Source organism: Myodes glareolus, chromosome 10 (genome assembly GCF_982192425.1).
Source record: "Myodes glareolus chromosome 10, mMyoGla1.1, whole genome shotgun sequence".
Classification (NCBI taxonomy): domain Eukaryota; kingdom Metazoa; phylum Chordata; class Mammalia; order Rodentia; family Cricetidae; genus Myodes; species Myodes glareolus.
In genome coordinates this window covers 61,739,864-61,761,650 of record NC_142035.1, presented here as the reverse complement: position 1 = coordinate 61,761,650, position 21,787 = coordinate 61,739,864, and the positions used below count along the sequence as shown (strand labels likewise).

At 36.6% G+C, this 21,787-nt stretch overlaps 1 protein-coding gene across 1 annotated transcript in view; it reads left to right on the top strand.

Annotated features, from left to right (window-relative positions):
• Positions 1 to 21,423, top strand: part of Spred1 (sprouty related EVH1 domain containing 1) — a 76,717-nt gene extending 55,294 nt beyond the window's left edge. The window contains exons 3-7 of the mRNA XM_085696486.2: positions 1,542 to 1,710; positions 3,679 to 3,725; positions 8,688 to 8,846; positions 14,533 to 14,634; positions 16,509 to 21,423. Of these exons, the coding sequence (XP_085552612.2) occupies positions 1,542 to 1,710; positions 3,679 to 3,725; positions 8,688 to 8,846; positions 14,533 to 14,634; positions 16,509 to 17,156 (1,125 nt within the window). The 3' untranslated portion in view covers positions 17,157 to 21,423. The remainder of the gene's footprint in view (positions 1 to 1,541; positions 1,711 to 3,678; positions 3,726 to 8,687; positions 8,847 to 14,532; positions 14,635 to 16,508) is intronic.
• Positions 21,424 to 21,787: the final 364 nt, after the last annotated feature.

Genomic DNA, 21,787 nt, shown 5'->3' with positions numbered 1-21,787 from the left:
TGTGTGTGTGTGTGTACATATCAAATGTTGACTTGAGGTCAAAAATTTGGCAAGAAAAAAAGCTGAGTCCAAGTCCTTGTAGCATTCCCAGTCTTAGAAGCACTAGGAATAAACAGACTAGGAAGCAAAGTGATTTGAAGTCATTATGACTAGTGTGAAGAAATAAAATAGGTATGTGATCTGAGTGGTGCTTAGGTGGTTCTTAATTGGTTTCTTTTAGCCTTATAGAGTAATCTTAACGTGTATTTTTTTTCTCTTTTGTACAGTAATAATGATAGCAAATGTGATAGAAAGTTGTCTGACCATCTTGGTAGACAAAGACTCCCGTATTAAAGACAATATAATGTTTGATCCTAGAATGAACCCTATACTGAATGTTATTATCGGACAAAATTAGAATATGGACTAAAGCTTAGGTAAAAGTGTATCTCCATGTTAACTTTGATCACTGTGTTACATACAAGAACAGTCTTGTCTTAAGAAAGACACTCAAGTATTAAAGAGCAATGGGGCATCAAATAATTACCTCCTTGGTATAGTTCAGAATAAAATAAGCAAAAATGTTGGACTAGGAATATAGCTCAGTGGTAGACCACTTGCCTATCATGTGTGAGGCCCTAAATACAGTTCCCAGCACTGCAAAAATAGACAAACAGAAATTAAATAAAATAAAAATTGTATACATTAGAATGTATAGAGAGGATATTAAAAATAGATAACCCAAGTAAAAGGGAGGAAGGCATTTTACCTATTATTGTTACTTTCCTGAACCATTTCAGAAAAAATAAACTATGAAGAAACAAAGCTGCATTATCCCACAAATTCCATGAGACTTTCATTCAGAATTATAGGGTGTATTTAATACTGTTACTGTATTTTCAAAATGAGGAAGCTAGAGCTTTGAGAAGTTAGCAACCCAGGGCCAGGCATGGTGGCACATGTCTTTAGTCCCAGCACTTGGGAGGCAGAGGCAGGCGGTCTGTGAGCTTGAGGCCAGCCTGGTCTCCCTAGGAAGTTTCAGTCCAGTCAGACATACTCAGTGAGACCTTGTCTCAAAGGGGGAAAAAGTTTTATAACCAATAACCAAGCTACTAAAACGGCAATTAAGTATTAGATCTGCTTCTGTAATGGGTCTCTTAAGAAATTAGAAGAGGAATGGCTGGAAGATGTAATTAATGGTGGAACGCTTGTTAGATACCCAGAAACACAAGGAGAAAGGGTGAGAGTGGTTTTTAAACGTCATGTTGTTATTACCACTTCTGTTGTGTCTATTTCCCAGGCTTTCTCAGAAACAATTTTAAGTATATTCTATTGGAAATTTTGTATGCAGCACTGTGTTTTATTCTTTTAAATGATAGCATAATCCACATTCTGTTTACAATCTCCTTAGTCCCTTTATTAAGTTGACTTTGTGAAGATTACATTCAGTAGCTCGTTTTATTTAAAAACGCTCGTTGTTTTTATAGTCCTCAGTGTTTATGTCAAAACTATATTAGATGCATTTTGTGTGTTCATTAACTTTGGCACCTGACTTTTGGCAGGTGGTTTTGGAATGTATGCTTAAAAAAGACCTCGTTTATAATAAGGTCACTCCCACATTTCACCACTGGAAGATCGACGACAAGAAGTTCGGCCTTACCTTTCAAAGTCCTGCTGATGCCAGGGCTTTTGATCGAGGCATTCGAAGAGCTATAGAGGATATTTCTCAAGGTAGGGTTTTTTTTTTTAATTTTCTGAATGTTTACACCTTATATATAGATAGTAGTAAGTGTTTGTTCTTTTTTTAATGTTGACCTAAAGTAGTTGTGTCCTTTAATCAAGTAAGGTTGTCTGTTAACGTGCCCACACTTTGAAAGGACATAGTAAGTAAAGAGTAATGAGTAGTGAGAAGGCTGCTTGGCTTGTCCAGTCACATTTGATACCAGGCAAAGGTGGTGTTGTGAAGAGCCTGTCAGCAGTGTGTGTCATGGAATATTACACTCTTTTCTCTTTAATGAGATAGAAAGAAACTTTGTAATACTCACATATATCTAGATTCTAGATACTCAGTTATAAAACTCTGGTCTTCTTGAGATTTGGCAGAGACTACAATCTCATCTGTCCCCTTTAATATCTTACCAGTTTGTTAAATGATGGTCAGCCCCAGACATGGAGATTCTAAATGGAGAACTTATTTTCCCATAGTTCTGATGTGTGTTTGCTTAAAAAAAGACATTTAAACCCATCTCTTCCCATAGGAGATAATAACCAATATTTTTTTTCCTAATTGAGAAGGAAAAACCTTTAATACAAAAACGTCAGTGTGGTCAAACGTAACTGTTAGCCCTGTGCTCAGGGACAGAGGCAGGGCGTTGAGAGCTCAAGCTCTTCCTGGGTTGGGCTGAATAATGAGACTGTGTTTGAAAAAGCAAGCGGACAGAAAGTAGGGAAGTGCAAGGTGGTAATTCAGAGAAATTTGAAGAAATAAACTACTTAGGAGAAAACTAGAGATGAGCTTGAAAATGCCTAATACTGAGTATGTTTTGATAAGTATGTGAAGCTGGTTAATTTGGCATATTTTCTAAAGCTGCCCAGTTGATTTTAATTGTTTAGCTAAGTTTTATAAAACAAGTATTTTAAAGAGAAGAATCATTATTCATAAGTCCTCAAATTAAAGTAATATATTTTAAACATTGAACTGATTTTTAAAATTATCTATCTATCTATTTATTTATTTATTTATTATGTATACGATATTCTGTCTACGTGTATGCCTGCAGGCCAAAAGAGGGCACCAGACCCCATTACAGATGGTTGTGAGCCACCATGTGGTTTCTGGGAATTGGACTCAGGACCTTTGGAAGAGCAGGCAATGCTCTTAACCTCTGAGTCATCTCTCCAGGCCCCCCCCCTTTTTTTAAACCTGTATGAATACAGGTTTAAATGCCCTTGTACGAGAATGCTTCTTTTTCTAAGATGGAGTAAATCAGGTTCACAATGTTGTGCCAGTTTATGTTTAAGGAGGAAATGCGCGCTTGCCTCACCTCAGCCTGTCTTGTTAAAAATTTAATATCCTTCTCATCATCATCAAAGTTCTCTAAACTTACTAAATTTCTGTTACTTTTTTTATCCCCCAAAAGACTACTTTTTACAAGGAGCACATTTCTTTTCATCTCATGCCTGCTTCATGCTAGCTATGTCTAGAACATAAATGACGTGTACTCTACTACTGCATGTCATTTTGTATTAATTTATTGTAACTAAAGACACTCAACACTATAAAAGCTTAAGCAGACATGAATATCCACAAGTTGGTCAGTGGAGCCTTGACTGTCCATAGTAAGTCAAGCTTGACTTCTTTTTTAACTTGAACAACTAAAATCTTGGTTTTGGATGCTTGTGTTTCCTGGATTAGACTATTTAAATACTGTATTAGTCACATTTTGACATCACTTAAACATCCAGAGAAATATAACAAGTCTGCTTAGCTGTAAAAGAAAGTAAGTGGAAATTTGCCAAGAGATGATGAAAGAAGTCATTTTATTATTCTAACAGGAACAAATACAAGTGTCTGGTATTTGAATCTGTAAGCAGGCAACCCAGAAATCAATCTCTGATCTTTATAATGATATTGTCAACCTTCAATATAGAAATCTAAGGGGATATATATACTTTATTAACTTTGACCTCTTATTTTAGGGTGCCCAGCATCAAAAAATGAGGCTGAAGGAGAAGACGATTTACAAGTAAGTAGTTTGGCTTGAAAGGTATTTTAAAACATAAACATGTTTAGGAAATCATTAGAATTCATGTTAACAACTTAAAAATTTCAAAGATAATGTTATTTACCTAGGTCTTCCTGATTGAATGGAACCACTGCCTAGAGAGGTTTATTTTCTATAAGGAATTGGCTCATAAAGTTGTAGAGATCTGAAGTCTGAAGCGGGCAGACTGGCATGATGGAAGCTGGTCAGATTCATGCTGCAATATTGAGCTGGGTTTTCACACCCCTAGTCCTTTCTCTGTAGGGCATCATCTTACACACTGAGGAAAAATCTCCTTTACTCATTCTATTGATTTAAATGTGACTTGTACAACAGAAGAACACTCCAATGAAAAAAATTTGACCTAATGGTACTTTTAAGTTTGTAGAGATTATTTACTTTTGTATATCTATGCTGTTCTCAAATTTCTGACTCAATTTATAAATTGTCGTGGAAGTTGTTTAAGCTGCTGAGTTTTGTGGAGATGGTCTTATTTAGAAAACAGTTGTGTGAACAGAGTCGCTAACTTCCTTAAGATGAGTAGAGAGTCCTTATTTGTATTTTATGTGTGTAGATGTTTGTCTGTGCACCACGTGCAAGCAGTGCCAGAAGAGGGAGTCACATGCCTTGAAACTGAAGTCACAGGTAGTTGTGAGTCTCCGTGTAGGTGCTTGGAATAAGATGTCCCCCTCCACACCAGGTCCTCTGAAAGAGTAGAGTAACCATTATATTTCCTCCTCACCACCCCACCAATTACACTATTCTAAGGGTCTGTCCAGGATTAAAACTGTGAAAGAGAATTCTTAAATTTACCCTAATGCTGTATAGTTTATCTAGTGACAGATATGCCCAGAGTTTTGGAGAATAAGTGATTGGGGGCATGGGAGATTTTGTGGGGGGAGTGGAGGAAGGGAGACGAAGAGCAATAGGGAGCATGCACCTCAGTACACTGTAGAAGTCAGAGGACAACTTTAGGAAGTCAATCCTTCCATCTTATGGGTTCTAAGGGTTGAACTCAGGTCATCAGAATTGGAGGCAAGTGCTTTTACCCACTGAACCATTTCATTAACCCATGTGTTGCTTTTTGACAGTCATTTGTAAAGACAGCTAGAATATAGTTTAAAAGCATAGCATATAACCTGTTTAATTTTTTTCAGCTTAGTAGAAGTAAAAAATTGTCTAATTTAAATTAATTTCTTGGAAGGATTAAATGTTAGAGCAGAGACCTCATTTTGAATATTCATTAATTTATCCACAGATGGTAAGATCCTATTCTTTGTCATCATTGTTAGATAGAAGAGTATTTGGTGGCAGAACACCTTCCTGTTCTCATCAATTCAGTGTCTTTATCATTTGCCATGAGCTACCAGGAAGAATTTGCTTCTTTCTCAACCATCTTTGAATAGTTTGAGAACAGGTCCATTATTTTGGTTTAAAAATTTTATCTTGTTCATGTTTGACGTCTGGTGTCTTTTATAGCTGTGATCACAAACATTGTTGTTACTTAAGAAATAGCTAGGTAATGGTGGTGCACTCCTTTAATCCCAGCACTTAGGAGGCAGAGGCAGGTGGATCTCTGTGAGTTCAAGGCCAGCCTGGTCTACAAAGTGAGTTTCAGGACAGGCTACAAAGCTACAGAAAAACCCTGTCTTAAAAAACAAACAAACAAACAAAAACCAAAAAAAAAAAAAAGAAAGAAAGAAAGAAAAAAGGATTTACTGCTTATTGTCTCAAAACTGTATCTACAAACAGAGTAAAGAATCTCTACAAACTTAAAAGTACCTTGAGGCCAAATTAAGTTTTCATTGGAATGCTCTTCTGCTATCTAAGCCAGGACATGGACTGGTTTTTCTGATATATTTTCTGCAGGTATTTCTTGACATTCCTTCTTTCTTTACTATTATTTCATCACAATTATTTCATTGAGGTTGCTTAAGTAGAATATTATATGCTAGTGGTGTTTTAGACAAAACTCTCAGAAAAGTGCAGGATTAAAAACTTAAGGGAACCGTGGGAATCATTAGCCCTAGATAGCAAGAGACTGACAGTTCAAGGCCAGTCTAGTTCCACAACAGCCAGGGCTACATATTAGTGAGACCCTGTCTTCAGAGAAAAAGGTGTATCTGAGGGGATTAATTTATTTTAATCAAAAATTTGCCTGAGGGGATTTGTTGAATAGAAATTGATTGCGGCCAGTTCTAAAATGAGCTGGTATTATAAACATGTTTGTGATTATGTTAGGGCAAAAGAATTATGGAACTTTTTTGTTCTTTATAAGGTCACAAAATCTGAGCATACAATTTCAACTACTATATGTATATATACTTAATTAAGGTTTTGTCTTGTCGGATATTATCCAGCCATACATTATTCAAAGCTAATTTGTGATAACTTCAAGAATAAAATTCTTGAGCAAGTGCAATGTAGTGTACTTATCAGATAAAATTGAACTTTATTGAACTTTGCAGTGCATTCCTGTGGACTGTGTAGTCACTTAACCTTAGGAGGATGCTCTGGGGATTCTGGTTCTCATCCATGCCTCGATAGCATGTGCCCAGTTTCTTACAGCCTTGGTATTTGGGGCTTTTAATAAGACTTTGAGTATAAAAATAAAAGTCTTAATGAAAAATTGTAGACCAGAGTCTGAAAAGATCAGTTTGAATCACACTAATATGAGATAGGGAAGAAGGATAATGGGCTTTCAGGCAGACTAGATTGGAAAGTGGATGGGAAGGTCACATGTTTACAAAGTCATTAAGGACATAGAGAGTTCCTGTGCATCAATCTAGAAATCTCAGGCAAAGGTGTAGAATATTGTAGAGCATTATATTAGGTGAGAGGGAAACGATACATTACACTTTTAAAAAAATGACTAGTTTACTGGTAGAGTATATTTGTATTATTTTAAAATATTAAGATTTTTTTAATCAAAAGTAAGGGTAAAAGCTTAGTCCAATTTTTTAAAAGAAATTAACAACATAAAAATAGACTTCCTGGTTCAGAATTGTCTGAAATGTTAGTTTTTCATAATAATATAAGTAATACATGCCTTATTGTACATCATATGGATGACACTTTCAAACACTGTTTGGTCATTTCTCATCTAAATGATCCCTTAGTTATTCTATTGGCTGAGACCCATTTAAGTGTATCCGTATAAATGGTTCAGTTTTCACAGAAGCACAGAATTCTAGCCATGTCAGCATAGTAGTAGTGGGCTGTAAAACCGTGTTGTTGTTGTTGTTTGTTTGTTTTGTTCAGATACATATTTTAAGTAAAGCTTGTTTTGGACAAAAAAGTTTTGTTGCTTCCTTGCTGTGCTGTGGGTGGAACCCAGGGCATTGCTCATGCTAAGTGCGTGCTGGTATCCTAAGCTACATGCCCAGCTTTCATTTAGAATTCCTAAACGATTTCTCAATTAGACTGTATTTTAGTAAAAGAAGTTATTGTTAAAGATATTACCTTATATTTTGTTGATGCAACTAATGCTTATTTAAATTTCTATCTTGTAAGTATCCCAACCATCTCTAAGACTGATACTATACCCAATTTATAGTAAAAAGTTAGTTGAACATTTAAATTTACGTCCTATTTTAATGAGTCAATTATGTCCTATTTAATGAATCAAAGCTTCCAAGGTCCTTTTTCTTAACCATTTGTTTTTTTTACATCGTCTTCTATTCAGTTTGTGAGTGACTGAGTGGTTTGTTTTTGAAGGTCTTCTACAGATAGACAGGTTTCTTTTTTTCTTCTTTTTTGCCCTTCCCAATTTTGAAATATATTTTGACAGAAAATGTTTGCTAAATAACAGTGTTTAGCCAGCTCCTTTCAAGTTTAGCATTAATCGTCATACTAGTCTGGGACAACTGTGAGGAGAATTAGGTCAAAATGTGAGTTAACCAGTTCTGACATAGTTGGCTTTACTTGGCAGTTGGTCCTTGTGTATATTTTAAACTTTTAATTGCTTGATTCCTGGTGTAATGACTGCTTTTCACTAGATGTTATAGTTATTTTATAATTTCGAAAAGTGAATTCTGGAGAAATTAATGACTGGAGACTATGTGGTTCCAGAGCAAAAATTTTCTTTTACTTTATTTTTATAATAAATAAAATATTATAAATTTAAAAGATCCTGGTCAGTTTATGTAATTTACTTGTTTGTTTTAGAAGTAGCATTAACAAACTCTTCAAAACGTATTTAAGAAACAAAGTATACATCTTGTACCTTGAATAGTTTAGGATAGTTTGAGTAATAATTTGAGTCAGTGACAGTATTCAGCCATTTATTCTTGACTGTCAAAATCTCTTCTCAAATAATTACACATTAATGGAGACAGTAGTAAATAGATTAATCTACACTGCAAAGAAATGGAATAACCCAGGACTTTATTTTATAGTGTGCTGTATTTTGTTCAAGTAACAATTTATTTTATAAACATTTTTGTGATATTTTGAAATGCCTTAAATGACTATCACTAGTTGAGTATATGCCCTCCCTAAGTCTATGGTTTAAGTGTCTGTAAGTCTTTAGCAGGTTCAACATGGTCATGGACCACTGTGTTCATGTTTCTGTTCACGGATCACTGTGTTCATGTTTCTGTTCTCTGTATCATCATTATAGCTTGTACTGTGTGCTTTTTATTTTTAATTTGCAAATTGTTATATTTATTTGTATTTTCCTCCTAATTTCTTTATCATCTCTATATTTATACTACTCAGTGTAGTTAAAGATTTTATCATTGTATCTTTATGGAACAGTAGCCTTTCATTTCTTCTGAGTTATTTTTAATGAGAAGGTCTGTAGTCATGAAGTTTAAGTGTTCTGAATTTATTCATATTTTGGCATGTACTTTTGAGTTCAGGGAATTGCCTTTCATAGAGATGTTAATGGCATAGACTTACTAATTGTGCTGAAGTGTTCTTCTGTGTTGTTGTTCCCATCAGACCACTGAAGAGGACACTTCTCGTTCCCTAGTAAAAGATCACCTTTTCCAGCAAGAGACAGTTGTTACCAGTGAGCCTTACAGAAGCTCAGACATAAGACCTTTACCCTTTGAAGATCTGAATGCCAGAAGAGTCTACTTGCAAAGCCAAGGCAGCCAGGTAAGAAAATGCGTACTATTCATACATATGTATATCATACCTCATTTTGTTTTTCAAAATAACTAAAATTAAAGTCCCTTTTCCAAGATTCAGACTTGAGATTAAGGAAATGCTACATAAAAATCAGAATGCAAAATTTAAAGGAGGACTTTAGAAGCTCATCCTAGCACAGGCTTTTCATGCAATAGGTCATGATCTGGGCTACTGGAGTTTTAAGTGTTCAGAGGACTTAATATGCTTTGGACATTTATTTGCCTGCTTCAGAGTTAGCTTAACAGATCCTTTTCTACAACAGAGAAGCTACCTTTTCAAAAGGACTGTACAGCTGCCTTGTTGAACTGTAAGGTCTAGAGTGTTACCTTACTTAGCTACCAAATTTAGCTGCCATGTTTATAGATTCCTCCAAAAGACACAAGATTGTTTGGTCAGACACAAAGAGCCTTATTTCTCAGTACAGTGTAGTGCCATGGCCTTCATTTTCATGTTGTTTGCTACCAAATTTAGCTGCCATGTTTATAGATTCCTCCAAAAGACACAAGATTGTTTGGTCAGACACAAAGAGCCTTATTTCTCAGTACAGTGTAGTGCCATGGCCTTCATTTTCATGTTGTTTCCCTTGTTTCCTAAAGCCAGGTTGGTGTTTGCTCAAGATGTACAACAAAGTGGTCTTGCTCTCACAGTATTTGAAGGAGCTATTCAAGCTGCCAAGGGAGAAAAGTAATTAGTAGACCTACCTAGGTGTAGCACCTTCATAATGATAAGAATATTCTGAAAGATGCAATAATGATGCTTATATTCAGTGGGTAGCCAACAGATACTTGGTTAGACATTGGGTCTACTGAATAGGAGGGAATTCTCTGTGGCTGGTAAAGTCATAGACTCTAGAGGAGAGCCCCCTCCTGCCACTTTCCTAAACCAGTTTAATTTCTCTCAGCCCTTATCAAAGAAGCTTCTTTTTGCAACAGACAGAGACCGTCACAGAAAACCACAACTGGTCAGAATGCAGAGAAGAGCTGGCCATAGTGTGTGTGCCTTGCTATAACTGATACATCTACAATACAAACACAACTTAGATAATTAAGGCTTGAGGAACATGGAAGAAAGATTAAAGAGCTAGAAAACTACTACATCTAGTGTACTGTGAGATAGTATCTTCTGTATATGAGAGGGAAGCTGCACCTGTGGACTCTCAACATGGCTGCCTAAGCAAGAAAACTGAACACCAGTTGGCATGCCAGCATAGGGGATTTCTCACAGGGACTTACTTCTAGATGAAACAGTATAGACTATTAATGGCTACTGAAAGAAGGAGAATTCAGGAATGAGGCCTTGCTGAGCTAATCCCAAACACATGAAAAATACCAAAGGGACTCACTCAGCTAGTTGTATTTCTAAATTTATATGTGTACTTGTAACAATAATAATTAAAGAATAGGAGACCAAGAATTTAAGAGGGAGTAGCAGAGGACACAGAAGGAATTGGAAGAAGAGAAGAAATATATGTATCAATTTATATGAAATTCTAAAAATTAAAACAGAACCTTGAACTTCAGGAAGTCAAGACTGTAACCAGCCTATTTTACCTAAGTCTTCCTTTTTTTGGGTACTACACAATCCTGCCTTTAGAGAGAGAGTATATTATCTTTTAGGAGATTCATTATATTAGTGTATATCCTTGAAAAGGCCTGAAACAAAGATGAACCATGTACATACTCAGTAGATGTGCAGAAATGAGGTCTGTGGGAAATTGTTCCCATGCTAACTTATCGTCTTCCCTTCAGAAATACTTACATAATTGTCACTTTTTCTTTGGCTCCTTTAGTGTTTCATGGGCTGTTTAAATCGTCTGTGTAGATAAGTACATTGTTTCAAGATGTTAAGTCATAATATGCTTTTCTTTGAAGTTCATGGCAGTCATTTCACCATGAACAAGATAGTGTTTATGAGTTGAGGTCATTACCAGAGGTTTGTGAAATGTAAGAGCACCCAAGAAACCACCCTATAATGCAGGAGCATCCCAGCCTGTCCCTTACTTTTACCCTTTGTTACTTTAGTTTTTATGTGCTTAGTGTTCTGCTAATCTTGATCTTTACACTTCTCTTTTTATTCTGCCGGGCATTTGTAATTGGCGATAGTTCTTTTCTCCAGCTATTCACGTGTGCGAGTTTCTTAGGGAGTGCATAGGTGAATATTTGATGTTGGTGTACTGTAAAAGACTCCATAACAGATTGATCCAGCCCTTCTTAAAACCCCTCTTTGCATAAGAAAATTTTGTGTGACCATTGGTATGTATGGATATAAAATAGGTATACAAGTGATAACTTAGAAATTTACTTTAAAATACCTTCTTGGCAATATTTAAATTTACCATTTACCAGAGACAAATGCAACTTGTGCGCTAATAAGATTTTTACAAAAATGAGCCAATGATCTGTGATTAAGAGCACTGGTTGCTCTTCCAGAGGACCCCAGTCCTATTCCAAGAGCCCATATGGGGACCCACAAGTGTAATTTCAGGAGATCCAGTGTTCTGTTTTAGCCTCTACAGGCACCAGACACATGATGCATAAACATATGTGTGTGTGTGTATGTACATGTATATGTATGTGTATATATATGCACACAAAACACTTATAAACATAAAATTAAATCTTGCCTAAGTATTTAATACTGTGACAAAATATTGTGTGACTTTAAAAATTTCTGAATTGATGAAGATTTTATTTTATAACTGTAGCATGAGGGCCGGCTTGTTGGGGTACCTGTCCCGCCTGGTACCCCACAGCCGGCAAGTCCCAGAGAATCAGTCACACAGAGATCTCTATAAGTTATAAAGCTGATTGGCCCATTAGGTCAGGCTACTTATTAGCTCTTATAACTTATGCTACCCCATTATCCTTATCTACGTTAGCCACACGGCTCAGTACCTTTCTCAGCTGGGTAGGTTACATCCTGCCTCTTTGGTGGCCTGTGCAGGAATGGCAGAGGGAGCTTCCTGCGTCCCAGAATACTCCCAGTCTCTTTGCTCCACTCCTACTTCCTGTCTGGCTTTCCCGCCTATACTGCCTGCCTGGCCAATCAGCGTTTATTAAAATAAGATTGACAGAATACAGACAATTCTCCCGCAACATATAACTGTCAATACTGAGAATGCCACTTCTTACAAATACAAGATAGCAGGTGTGTGTTTAGAGCCTTTTCAGAAATGTGGAGATAAATCTCCTAATTGGTTAGGGTTAGGGTTTTTTGATGAAACAAAAGACATAAGACAGCAACTTGTGAAATAAAATACTCTAACAGTACAATCTAAAGATAGACTGCTGATTCATGCTGAGGAATGACAGCAGGAAAATAAGAAAATAGTAAGGCCCATTTTATAATTAAACCATTATTCTGTAAATGCAGAAAGTCTTTTATGTACAGTATATACTGCCATTCATAATACGGTCTTGGGTCTAAGCCAGAGTGTTTCAGGCAGTGCTCCTTGGCCTGAAGTGAAGGCATATACCATGCAAAGTTGGCTTGGGTGAATTTAGACTCAGGGCTGCAGTGAAGTGCTGATGTGGACAAGTGCTTTCAGAATCATCCCAGACTGATGGTGTTTGATTTTTGAATTGATTTTTTTGGGGGGGGGAAGGGGCATCAAGTTTATTGCTTTGTACCACTTTGTTGCCATTATTAGTGGAATCCCTTTGAAAAAGTATCTTCTGCCTTTTGAGCTGATAGACTATCCTAAAGATAATAGAAATAGCATGTATTCTCAGTGTTTCCAAAAGCAGCACTTGAGGTGTGTATTTTAACAGCTTTGTTAAATGAGCATAAAAATAAGTGTTCATTTGTCTTACTTACAGATCATGTGAGAGAACAACATGCATTATTGATTCATTAACTTGAATTGTTGCAGATTGTGTATGTGTTTATATGGGGCGTGTATATGTGACTTGAGATAGTAAAATAGGGATAATAAATGAAAATAGGCATTTTTACTTTCTAAAGTCTACTCCTAGAATAAAATAAAATAAATATTCAGGATATTTGGGGGGTTTGTTTTCTTCTAGCACTGTGGATTGAAACCAGGGTTTTGTATGTACTAGGCAAATTCTTTACCCCAGAGCTATAATCCCTGGCCCTTAAGACTGTATATACTTACTATTTAACTTGAGGTCATTATATTAAGCCAAGACATTTTGCTCTTATTTCCTTCTCTATAATGCTCCTCTATTTATTATTGTTTTAGCTTAACAAATAGTTTATTCTGTGTTTCCTTCATGGAGTCTTACCAGAACTTTTAATCCATAGTGGTCTCTTTCTCTGTTAATTACTGAATTTTTATATGTTCTACCTATAAACCTCATACTTCATATAGAATGGGTGTTGCTATTTTCAAATTACACTTTTATTAAGTGTAGCAGGGTTTGGATCAGAATGTCTCAGTAAAACAATAGAATACAGAATCACTGAAATACTAGTAATGATGATCAACATGGGAATTCATTATATCCTTTATTTTTGTATGTATATTTAATTTAACTATAAAATTCTAAAAAGTGAATTGATAAAATTTTAACCATAATCTTCAGTTCTTAAATGTTCTTTACAACTCAAGCTAAGAAATCTTATTAGGACATTGACTGTTCTCATGATTTTTTTTTTATAAAACATAATTTATATACCATAAATTAATCCTTTTGAATTTTTTTTGTGTTTTAATATATTTACAAGGTTGGGCAGTCACTACTATTCAGTTCCATAGTATTTTCATCACTCCAGAAAACTCATTATTTTCTGAGTTTTCCTCAGAAAATATTATTGTCCTGTCCTTCTCTGACCCTGCCTCTTTTGCTCTTAGCAGCCCTGTTTTGACACATTGTTGCTGAGTAATACTTCCCACTCAGATGCTCCATCTCCTGGCCTGCTGTGTTGTGTATTTACAGGCAACCATTGATAGATTCTTGGGTTGCACATTTTCTCCTCCCATTTTTTGTTATTTTGACAGGATTTTACTTTGTAGCCCAGACTGGACTAGAACTCTAATTTTGTAGTCCAGGTTATCCTTACGCTCCTGTGATCGTCCTATCTCAGACTCCAAAGTACTGGGGTTACAGGCATGGGCCACCATACCTATCTTCTATGTTGTTTGCATTTTTGTTAATCGTTGTTGGTAGCGGTGTTCTTTTGCAGGGGTGTTGGATTGTTTGGTGCAAGATGTTACTTGGTAAATTGAATTTTAAATGCATTTTTACAACAACAAAAATTCTTTCCAAGAATAAAATAGGGAAGAAATGATTCTGCCTTTCTTTATTTTTAAAAAAATATTTCTATATTTTGCCTGCATATATGATGCACAACATATGTGCACAGGAAACATAATATGTTTGATTCCTGTGAAGGCCAGAAAACAGCTTGGATTACAAATGGCTGTGAACCATCATGTGGGTGATAGGAACCAAATCCTGGTCCTCTGTTAAGAGTAACAAGTATTCTTAACTGCTGAACTATTATCTCCAGGCCGATTCTGCATTTTATTAAAATGGGGTTTTAATGTGTGTGATGGGAATGAGCTGGTTAGACGTGATTTTACAACCTTATCTGGTATAAAGGCTTGAAGTGTATGTTGTACTTGGTTTTGTTAAAAGTAGGAAATTCATACTGCTGCCACTTAAAATAGAAATTATTGAAATTTTAGATACCATTCAGTCAGCAAGGCCTAGACATTCAGAGCCGAAGTATGGAATATGTACAGCGGCAATTATCTAAGGAGTGTGGGAGCCTAAAGTCCCAAAATAGGGTAAGTAATGTTCATTTATCTCTTGGTTTGAATGTTGCAGTTCAACATCCATGTATATGAGACTTATTCAGTATGCATCTACTGTGTCTTTATACATAAACTCTACAGTCTGAGTGGCTTTTGAATCTACATCATCAAATAGGACAAAACAGGAACTCAGGTTGTTAATTTAGTACAGAGCATCCTTCACTCTACACTCTGGCCTTCACATGCCCTTCTCACACAGAGAATAATATACATCTCCATCCAAGAGTCCTGAAGGGTTTGTCTCACTCCAGCATCTGTGCTAATTCCCAAGTCTTGAACTGTCATCTCAACAAAGTATTATGACCCTGGGGAATGATTCGTCTTGAGACAAAACTCTCCAGCTGTGAGCCTGTGAACCAGACAGAAGATGGCTTCTAGAATACAGTGTTAGGGAAAATACAGAGTAGAAATAGTCAGTCCCATTACAGAATTGAGGAACTGAAATGAAGATGTCAAACTCTAATAAAAAGCAGTTCACTTAATTTTTGGACTTGAAATTAATCATCTTTGATTTTGTGTTTGTCTCTTCTTGCCCTCTTGAGTTGGTGGTCCTCCCTGCTTCCCCTTCACTCTAGTTATCAGCATTGCCATCAGGGTCATAGAATACCATAGATAGCACAGTCTACTGCAGTATAAGATTAGCCTTCCCTCTTAAACTGTGGGAACATACTTCAGCCCTGCCTTCAGAGTCAGGCTTCTTTACTGAAAGGATGAAGTATGCCTGTAGCCACGCAGCACTCTTGACCTGTTTTGTAGAGACCCAGAGATTGAACATTTTTCTTCATCCTGCCTACCCTACCTCTTTAGTCCATGCTGGCACAGTTTGACTTTATGAATCCTTCCACTTCCCTATTGTTTGCAATAAAATTACACTGGGAATTATCCACTTTCGAGTTTCATTTGCTTAGCAAGTCCTTTACCATTGTGCATGTGCACACCTGCCATTCACACATGATATAAGCAGCAAAGAGAAAACTGCCACACTTTCAGCACTTCTGCTGAATATTGTTACGTACAAGTTCTACCTTCCAAGTGTACCAAACATGATTGATCTTGTCATTTACATTTTCTTTCTTTCTCCCAGTGTCCAGTAATGAGTTCTGGTTTCGATCTGAGTCCCCACCAGGAGGACTTTATAAACATATTTCTACCAGTAGTTTCTCTGAGGCTCTGACATGTATCATAAAACATTTCTAGTCAGCAATCATTACCCGTGTCTATATTTTTAAAGATACGAGATTAGCAACCATCTTCTTGGCACTAAAAATCTGTAAAACAGAATCAGTAGATGGATCTTCTGTTTTAAGGATTGGCTCATACAGTAATGGGATACAAACCAAAAGTCTAGTCCAGATCTCATGGCACAGACCTGTAAGCCCAGCTACTCAAGAAACCTAAGGCAAGAGGAAAGAGAACACAAGGCCAGTCTAGATAGCTTAGTTGAATTTGAAACCCTGTCTCAAGATAAAAAGTGCAAAGAGTTAGTTGGTGTAACTCAATGGTAGAGAGCTTGCTTAGCAGACGCAAGGTCCTAGGCCCTATCTCCAGATATTTATTTCTACTGAAGAGAAATAAAAGCCCAAAATCTACAGATAAACCATTGGGTTGGAGATGGGGGAAAACTGGAGCCTGATTACAAAGTTTTAATGGCAGAATTTCTTGCCATGCAGGGAGATAGTTTTAGTTTTAGGTATTATCTGATTGAATATGGTCCACCAGCTGAAGTGTTGATCTCATCCAAAACTTTGTCATGGAGCTCCTTGAATGAGTCCCTAGATAGGGTTGCTCCACCAAACTGAAATAAAATTAACTGTCATAGTCCTTTATGTAATTTTCATCTTGTCTAGGTCCCTTTGAAGTCAATCAGACACGTCAGCTTTCAAGATGAGGATGAGATTGTCAGAATAAATCCTCGAGATATCTTAATACGTCGGTATGCAGACTACAGACATCCGGACATGTGGAAAAATGACTTGGAGAGAGATGATACTGACTCCAATATTCCATTTTCTAAACAAGACAGTAAAAAATCAGACTATCTCTACCACTGTGGAGATGAAACTAAGTTAAGTTCCCTGAAAGACTCTGTGGTATTTAAGACACAGCCTCCCTCGTTAAAATTTAAGTCAAAACGAAGAAAAGAGGATGGGGAACGTTCTCGCTGCGTGTACTGCCAGGAAAGGTTTAATCATGAAGAAAATGGCAGGGGGAAATGCCAGGATGCTCCAGATCCTGTTAAAAGATGCATATATCAAGTTAGTTGCATGCTCTGTGCAGAGAGCATGCTGTATCATTGTATGTCAGACTCAGAGGGAGACTTTTCTGACCCTTGTTCATGTGACACTAGTGATGACAAGTTCTGCCTAAGATGGTTAGCCCTGGTAGCGCTGTCCTTTATTGTACCATGTATGTGCTGCTACGTCCCTTTGAGAATGTGCCATCGCTGTGGTGAGGCATGTGGGTGCTGTGGTGGGAAACATAAGGCTGCTGGGTGAAGCAGTCTAGGGCCAGCAGGAGCTTAAAATCTTCATCTCCAGGAATTAGCTAACTTGGATTTGTGGAAGCTGTTGGCAAGCAGTATGGAATCTTGCCTGGTTCATTGGGGCCGTGCGTGGAGGAAGCAGAACTCACCAGTTCTTGTGACTTACAGATGCTAGCCATGCCTGATGTTTTCCTGAGTGCGTGGCCTGTTCTGGGACAGATCATAGATCATTGGCAGAAGAAAGTCATTTCTGGTTATTGACTACAAAAGGTCAACATAGAATATGATCCAACTAAAAGGGATTAATTTTGGCATTTTTATATTTATGCACTAGGTGACGGGACTTTTTAAAGATTTGATTTTTTTAAGACATTAACTAAAAAGTGCACTAAGGAACAGGTTTCAGTACAGAAAAGTTAATACTTGGAAATTAAAAGAGATAAAACAAGTGCAACTAAATCATGTATTAGTTGTTTTTTGAAAGCAGTTTTATGTATAAATAACAAATGTTTATATTTAACTAAATGTAAGGTACGAACTATGACATATTAAACTTGCCCTTCCTAGTTCTGAGGTAGATGTGCATATATCTACCACCACATTCCATATATTTTGAGTATTTAACTCATCTAGTTAATAACGTTTGTATCTATGTGAAAGATTTGATATGTTCATCCTCATTTCTCTTTGGCTGCAGTTTATATTGAGTTACTATCTGTACATTCTGGAAATCTAAACTCTTTAAAATACTCTAATAGCCTTGAGTGACCAATTTTTTTTAAGCACAGGTGTAATTGTCTAATGTTCTGATGGAAACATAACACTTATTTTTATATAAAGAGACTGAGTAAGCATAGAAGAAAGTGAGGGTTTCTAGTTGTTTTGTTTTTGTGGTATTCAACCAGCAAGTTGTTTTCTTTCAGAGTTTCCTCCTTCAGAAGAACTTAGTTGCCTTTATAAAGGTTTTACAAGGCGGGAGCATTAGCTGAATAGTTAATGTGAAGCAGTTTCCTCTGGAGTCTCCATTTATCATTCTGCTAAGCCAGAATGTGCACAGCTGTTTCACTGATTGTTTTTAAGCTTAATCTTCTGTGCTTATTATTACTCACATAACAATGATAACATTTTTCAGTTGCATTTTATTTCAGCTAGTCAAGAGCAAAGTTATTTTGCATTAAAATGTATACGGAACTCTCCCAAGAAAGTATTTAATCCGCCATTGTGAATGGAAGAGCTTGCACATCACATCCTGTCACAGAGCATTTGTATTATGGGATATTCAATTTACAGAGTGGTATGGTGTGTTCCAGCAAACCATTTAAAAGTGCTTTGGGGTCAAATTGTCTCTTTAAAAAAACAATGTTACATTACATTCTAACCATATGAGGGGTTCTTTGATATACTCCCTTGACAGTTGAGCAGTGTGCCTTTTTTTCCTTTTTTTGCTTAAAGTCTCTGAAGTGATAGAAAATCACACTACCATTTGAAGTTCATTCTGCAGTTTCTCAGTGTCATTTCTGTGCCGTTCATTTTGTGTGTCACACCTAAGCTTGTGTTAGCTTTCTTCTTTTGCCCCAAATCAAACTGAACAATGTATATATAACACTATCTGTCTGTAAAATACTTTTTTTAAGAAAGCATTTATATTTATATGACAGCTTGAACTGACAACATTATGTATATAGATCATCTTGAAGTATTATTTCACATTGAAAAGAAGAAAAATATATTGATAACTATAGATGTTATGAAGAAGAGGTTATTTCTAGTTTTGTACTAAAAATCAATTGGATGAACTAAATCCAAAACCAGACACTGTAGCAGCAATTTTAAGTCTTATTTTTACTGTTTCTATATTTGGAGGCTGCTACACAGATGATCTTCATCCCTGACGTTTTCAGATAAACTTGGTTTCCTAGAGCAGACTGTTAACTTTCAAAATTCCTTTTTATTGCTGAAATAGAAATACTGGTTTTCTTTATGAATGAATATTCATATTTGTAAGTGTGGCGTTTATAATTCAGGTTGGAGCAAGGCGTGAATAACTGAAGACTATAACTTGCTGGCTATATAGGAAATGCCGTGGAAATGAACTGTGTATATAAAAACAAAATTAATCGTTTTTCTGTTAAGCACTAGTCACTATAGTGCATCTCCTGGTTCTCTACTGTATTTTATACGCAACATACCTGCTTTAATATTTTAATGTTTGTGCATTAATATTTTCAGTTTGTTTAACCACTTTGCTGCTAAGAGTTTGCCATCCTGTTCCCGTTTTTTCCTTTACAGTTTTAAACATTTCTCTTCATTAAAAACTATGGTAATGAAATTGGTTTTTTTTTACCTTGGATTTTTGTAATTAGCATATACGAATTCACATCAGTGCAGAAAAGTAGCTGATGATGTAATAATATTGAGTCCCTCTGATCAGATGAACAGTTTAATCCTATTCCCAAGCATGTGCAGGTGGATTCAGGAATGATTTTTCATTTGCTGTGCAGATTCGGCACCGCCATTGAGCGCTTCCTTTTAAAACTCCTCTTTTGTCTAAAGTTTAAGCCGATGGCTCAACAAAACTATTAAAGTAAAGTAAATATTGAAAATCACCGAAATGGTATGACCAGAAAGAATTCTACCTGGTGGGCTTGTTTGGTCTTCAAGTGATTCTTGTGGCTTAAAGGGGCCTCAGAGCCTTTGATTTGCTGATCAGGAGTACTTGTGGAGTTCCAGTGCCACCTGCTGGATGATTTTAGACCAGTGTCAAGAGAAGAGGTGGCCTCTGCCCAATAAAGGGCTGTTCAGAGGGTGGCCCACTGCCCACCAGAGAAACCAAGGGTAAGGAACAGCTCAAAGGAATGTAAATAAATCTTTACTCTGATGCATTTTTTAGTTGCTGGAAGATTTTAAGCACTTTTTTCTTACATATCCTGTTTAAAATATTTATTGAAGCTTGGAACTGGCAGTCAGACTTACGTATGTACTGAAGCATTTATACAACCAGTTCCTTTAACTCAGAAGCCATTACCAAAATGGTATTCCTATTTTCTTCCCAGTGCCAGTCAGGGAGAATTTTTAAAAAATAAACATAATTGCCTGTATTTTATCATGACAACTCCAGAGAGTGTGTGTGTGTTTCCGAGTAGATGATGGTAATGAGACAGGGCCTCAAACTTAAAGGGAAAAACTTGAAACTACCTATTTTCATTGGTTATTCAGCAGTGCCTAAAGTGAGCTTCTGAAATAATACAAATGCACTTTCAGTTCATGTGTATAGTGCCATCTCATTCCTTGGGTGAGTCTTCTCCTCTCCCTCTTCCCCTCTCCCCTTAATTAAGTGGCACACAGGTATTTCTTTATACTCACGTTAGTCTTCAGAGTATAGGAAACATGTACTTTCCTCTAAATGGGCAATGTAGAGAATTTTATGGATCTTTCTTCTGTTGAAATTGAATGTCTTGATTATATTTGGAATGTGTAACTTGGATTAATGTGCTTTAAAGTCATTTTACTTGTAGTCCAACAGTGCATTGAGCAAGTGTAACCTCTTTCTGAAAAATAACTTGGAGAACTTTAGTTAACCGATAAAACCAATTCATCACTAAATGTTGCTTACTCTTGATTTGACGTCCAGAATCACACTTGTAAGTATTAGGGGACACTGGAAAGCGACGTTGAGGCCGTGTGTGTTTTATGGTGAGTCAGATTACAAATATCAAGAATTTGCACACTGACAAGCAGAGGCGATTTATACAAACCAAAAAGTGAGCGGGGAGGGAAGAAGAGTTACCAACTCGGTTGCCTAACAGCCCAGCAGTTAGAAACCTTTTGGTTGCTTTGGTACACTAATGTCATCCATCCTCCCAAAAGCTACAATTGCAAAAGTTGATAATTTTTGAAATTTTTCAAGAAAAATCTAGTTGAACGCCTTTGTGTTAAAGATACACACATTTTTGTGTTAACATTTCCAGTGTGTAGGATGTTTTGCTTTCTATTTCCTTGACCTCAGAAGTGCCTCACGTGTATATTACCCCACTAGGAGCCTGACCACATCCTCTCTAACAAGCAGTGGAAGCCTGTTTAACTGCTGTCCTAATGCATCTCTCCACATAGTCAGCTAGCTTGAGAGTTGTGAGTATATAATGTAAATATGCACATACAAGTTTGTAACTGCTTTTGTTCCATCATACCATGTAATTGGACTTATCAGCCGGTAGACGATTTGTTTCAGTGATTTCCCCTCCCCTGGAATTACCTGATTAAACCAATCATGAAATTTAAAAGGGCGTTCTCTTACTTCTTCAGAACATATGCTGTGTAAGGTGGTAATCACTGGGGAAGAAAGCAGGGGGACTGAGCACTTTCATCTGAAATGTGGTTTCATTCTTCAGAGCCATATTCTAACTGAAAGTTCACCTGCAGTTCAACTTCATGACATCACCCTTGATTCCAGATAATTGCTAGTTAATTTACATAATTACTGGTTTGCCCCGGTGCTGCAGTTGCTAGAATTAGCCGCCTTAAAGATGTGTGGCAAATGTTTAACAAACTGCAAGATGTCTGGGTGTGTGTGTGTACACTAGCCACTTGCCTTTGTATTACAACAAAAATAAGGGGGAACTGCTAGGACAGTCTCAATTGTGACAT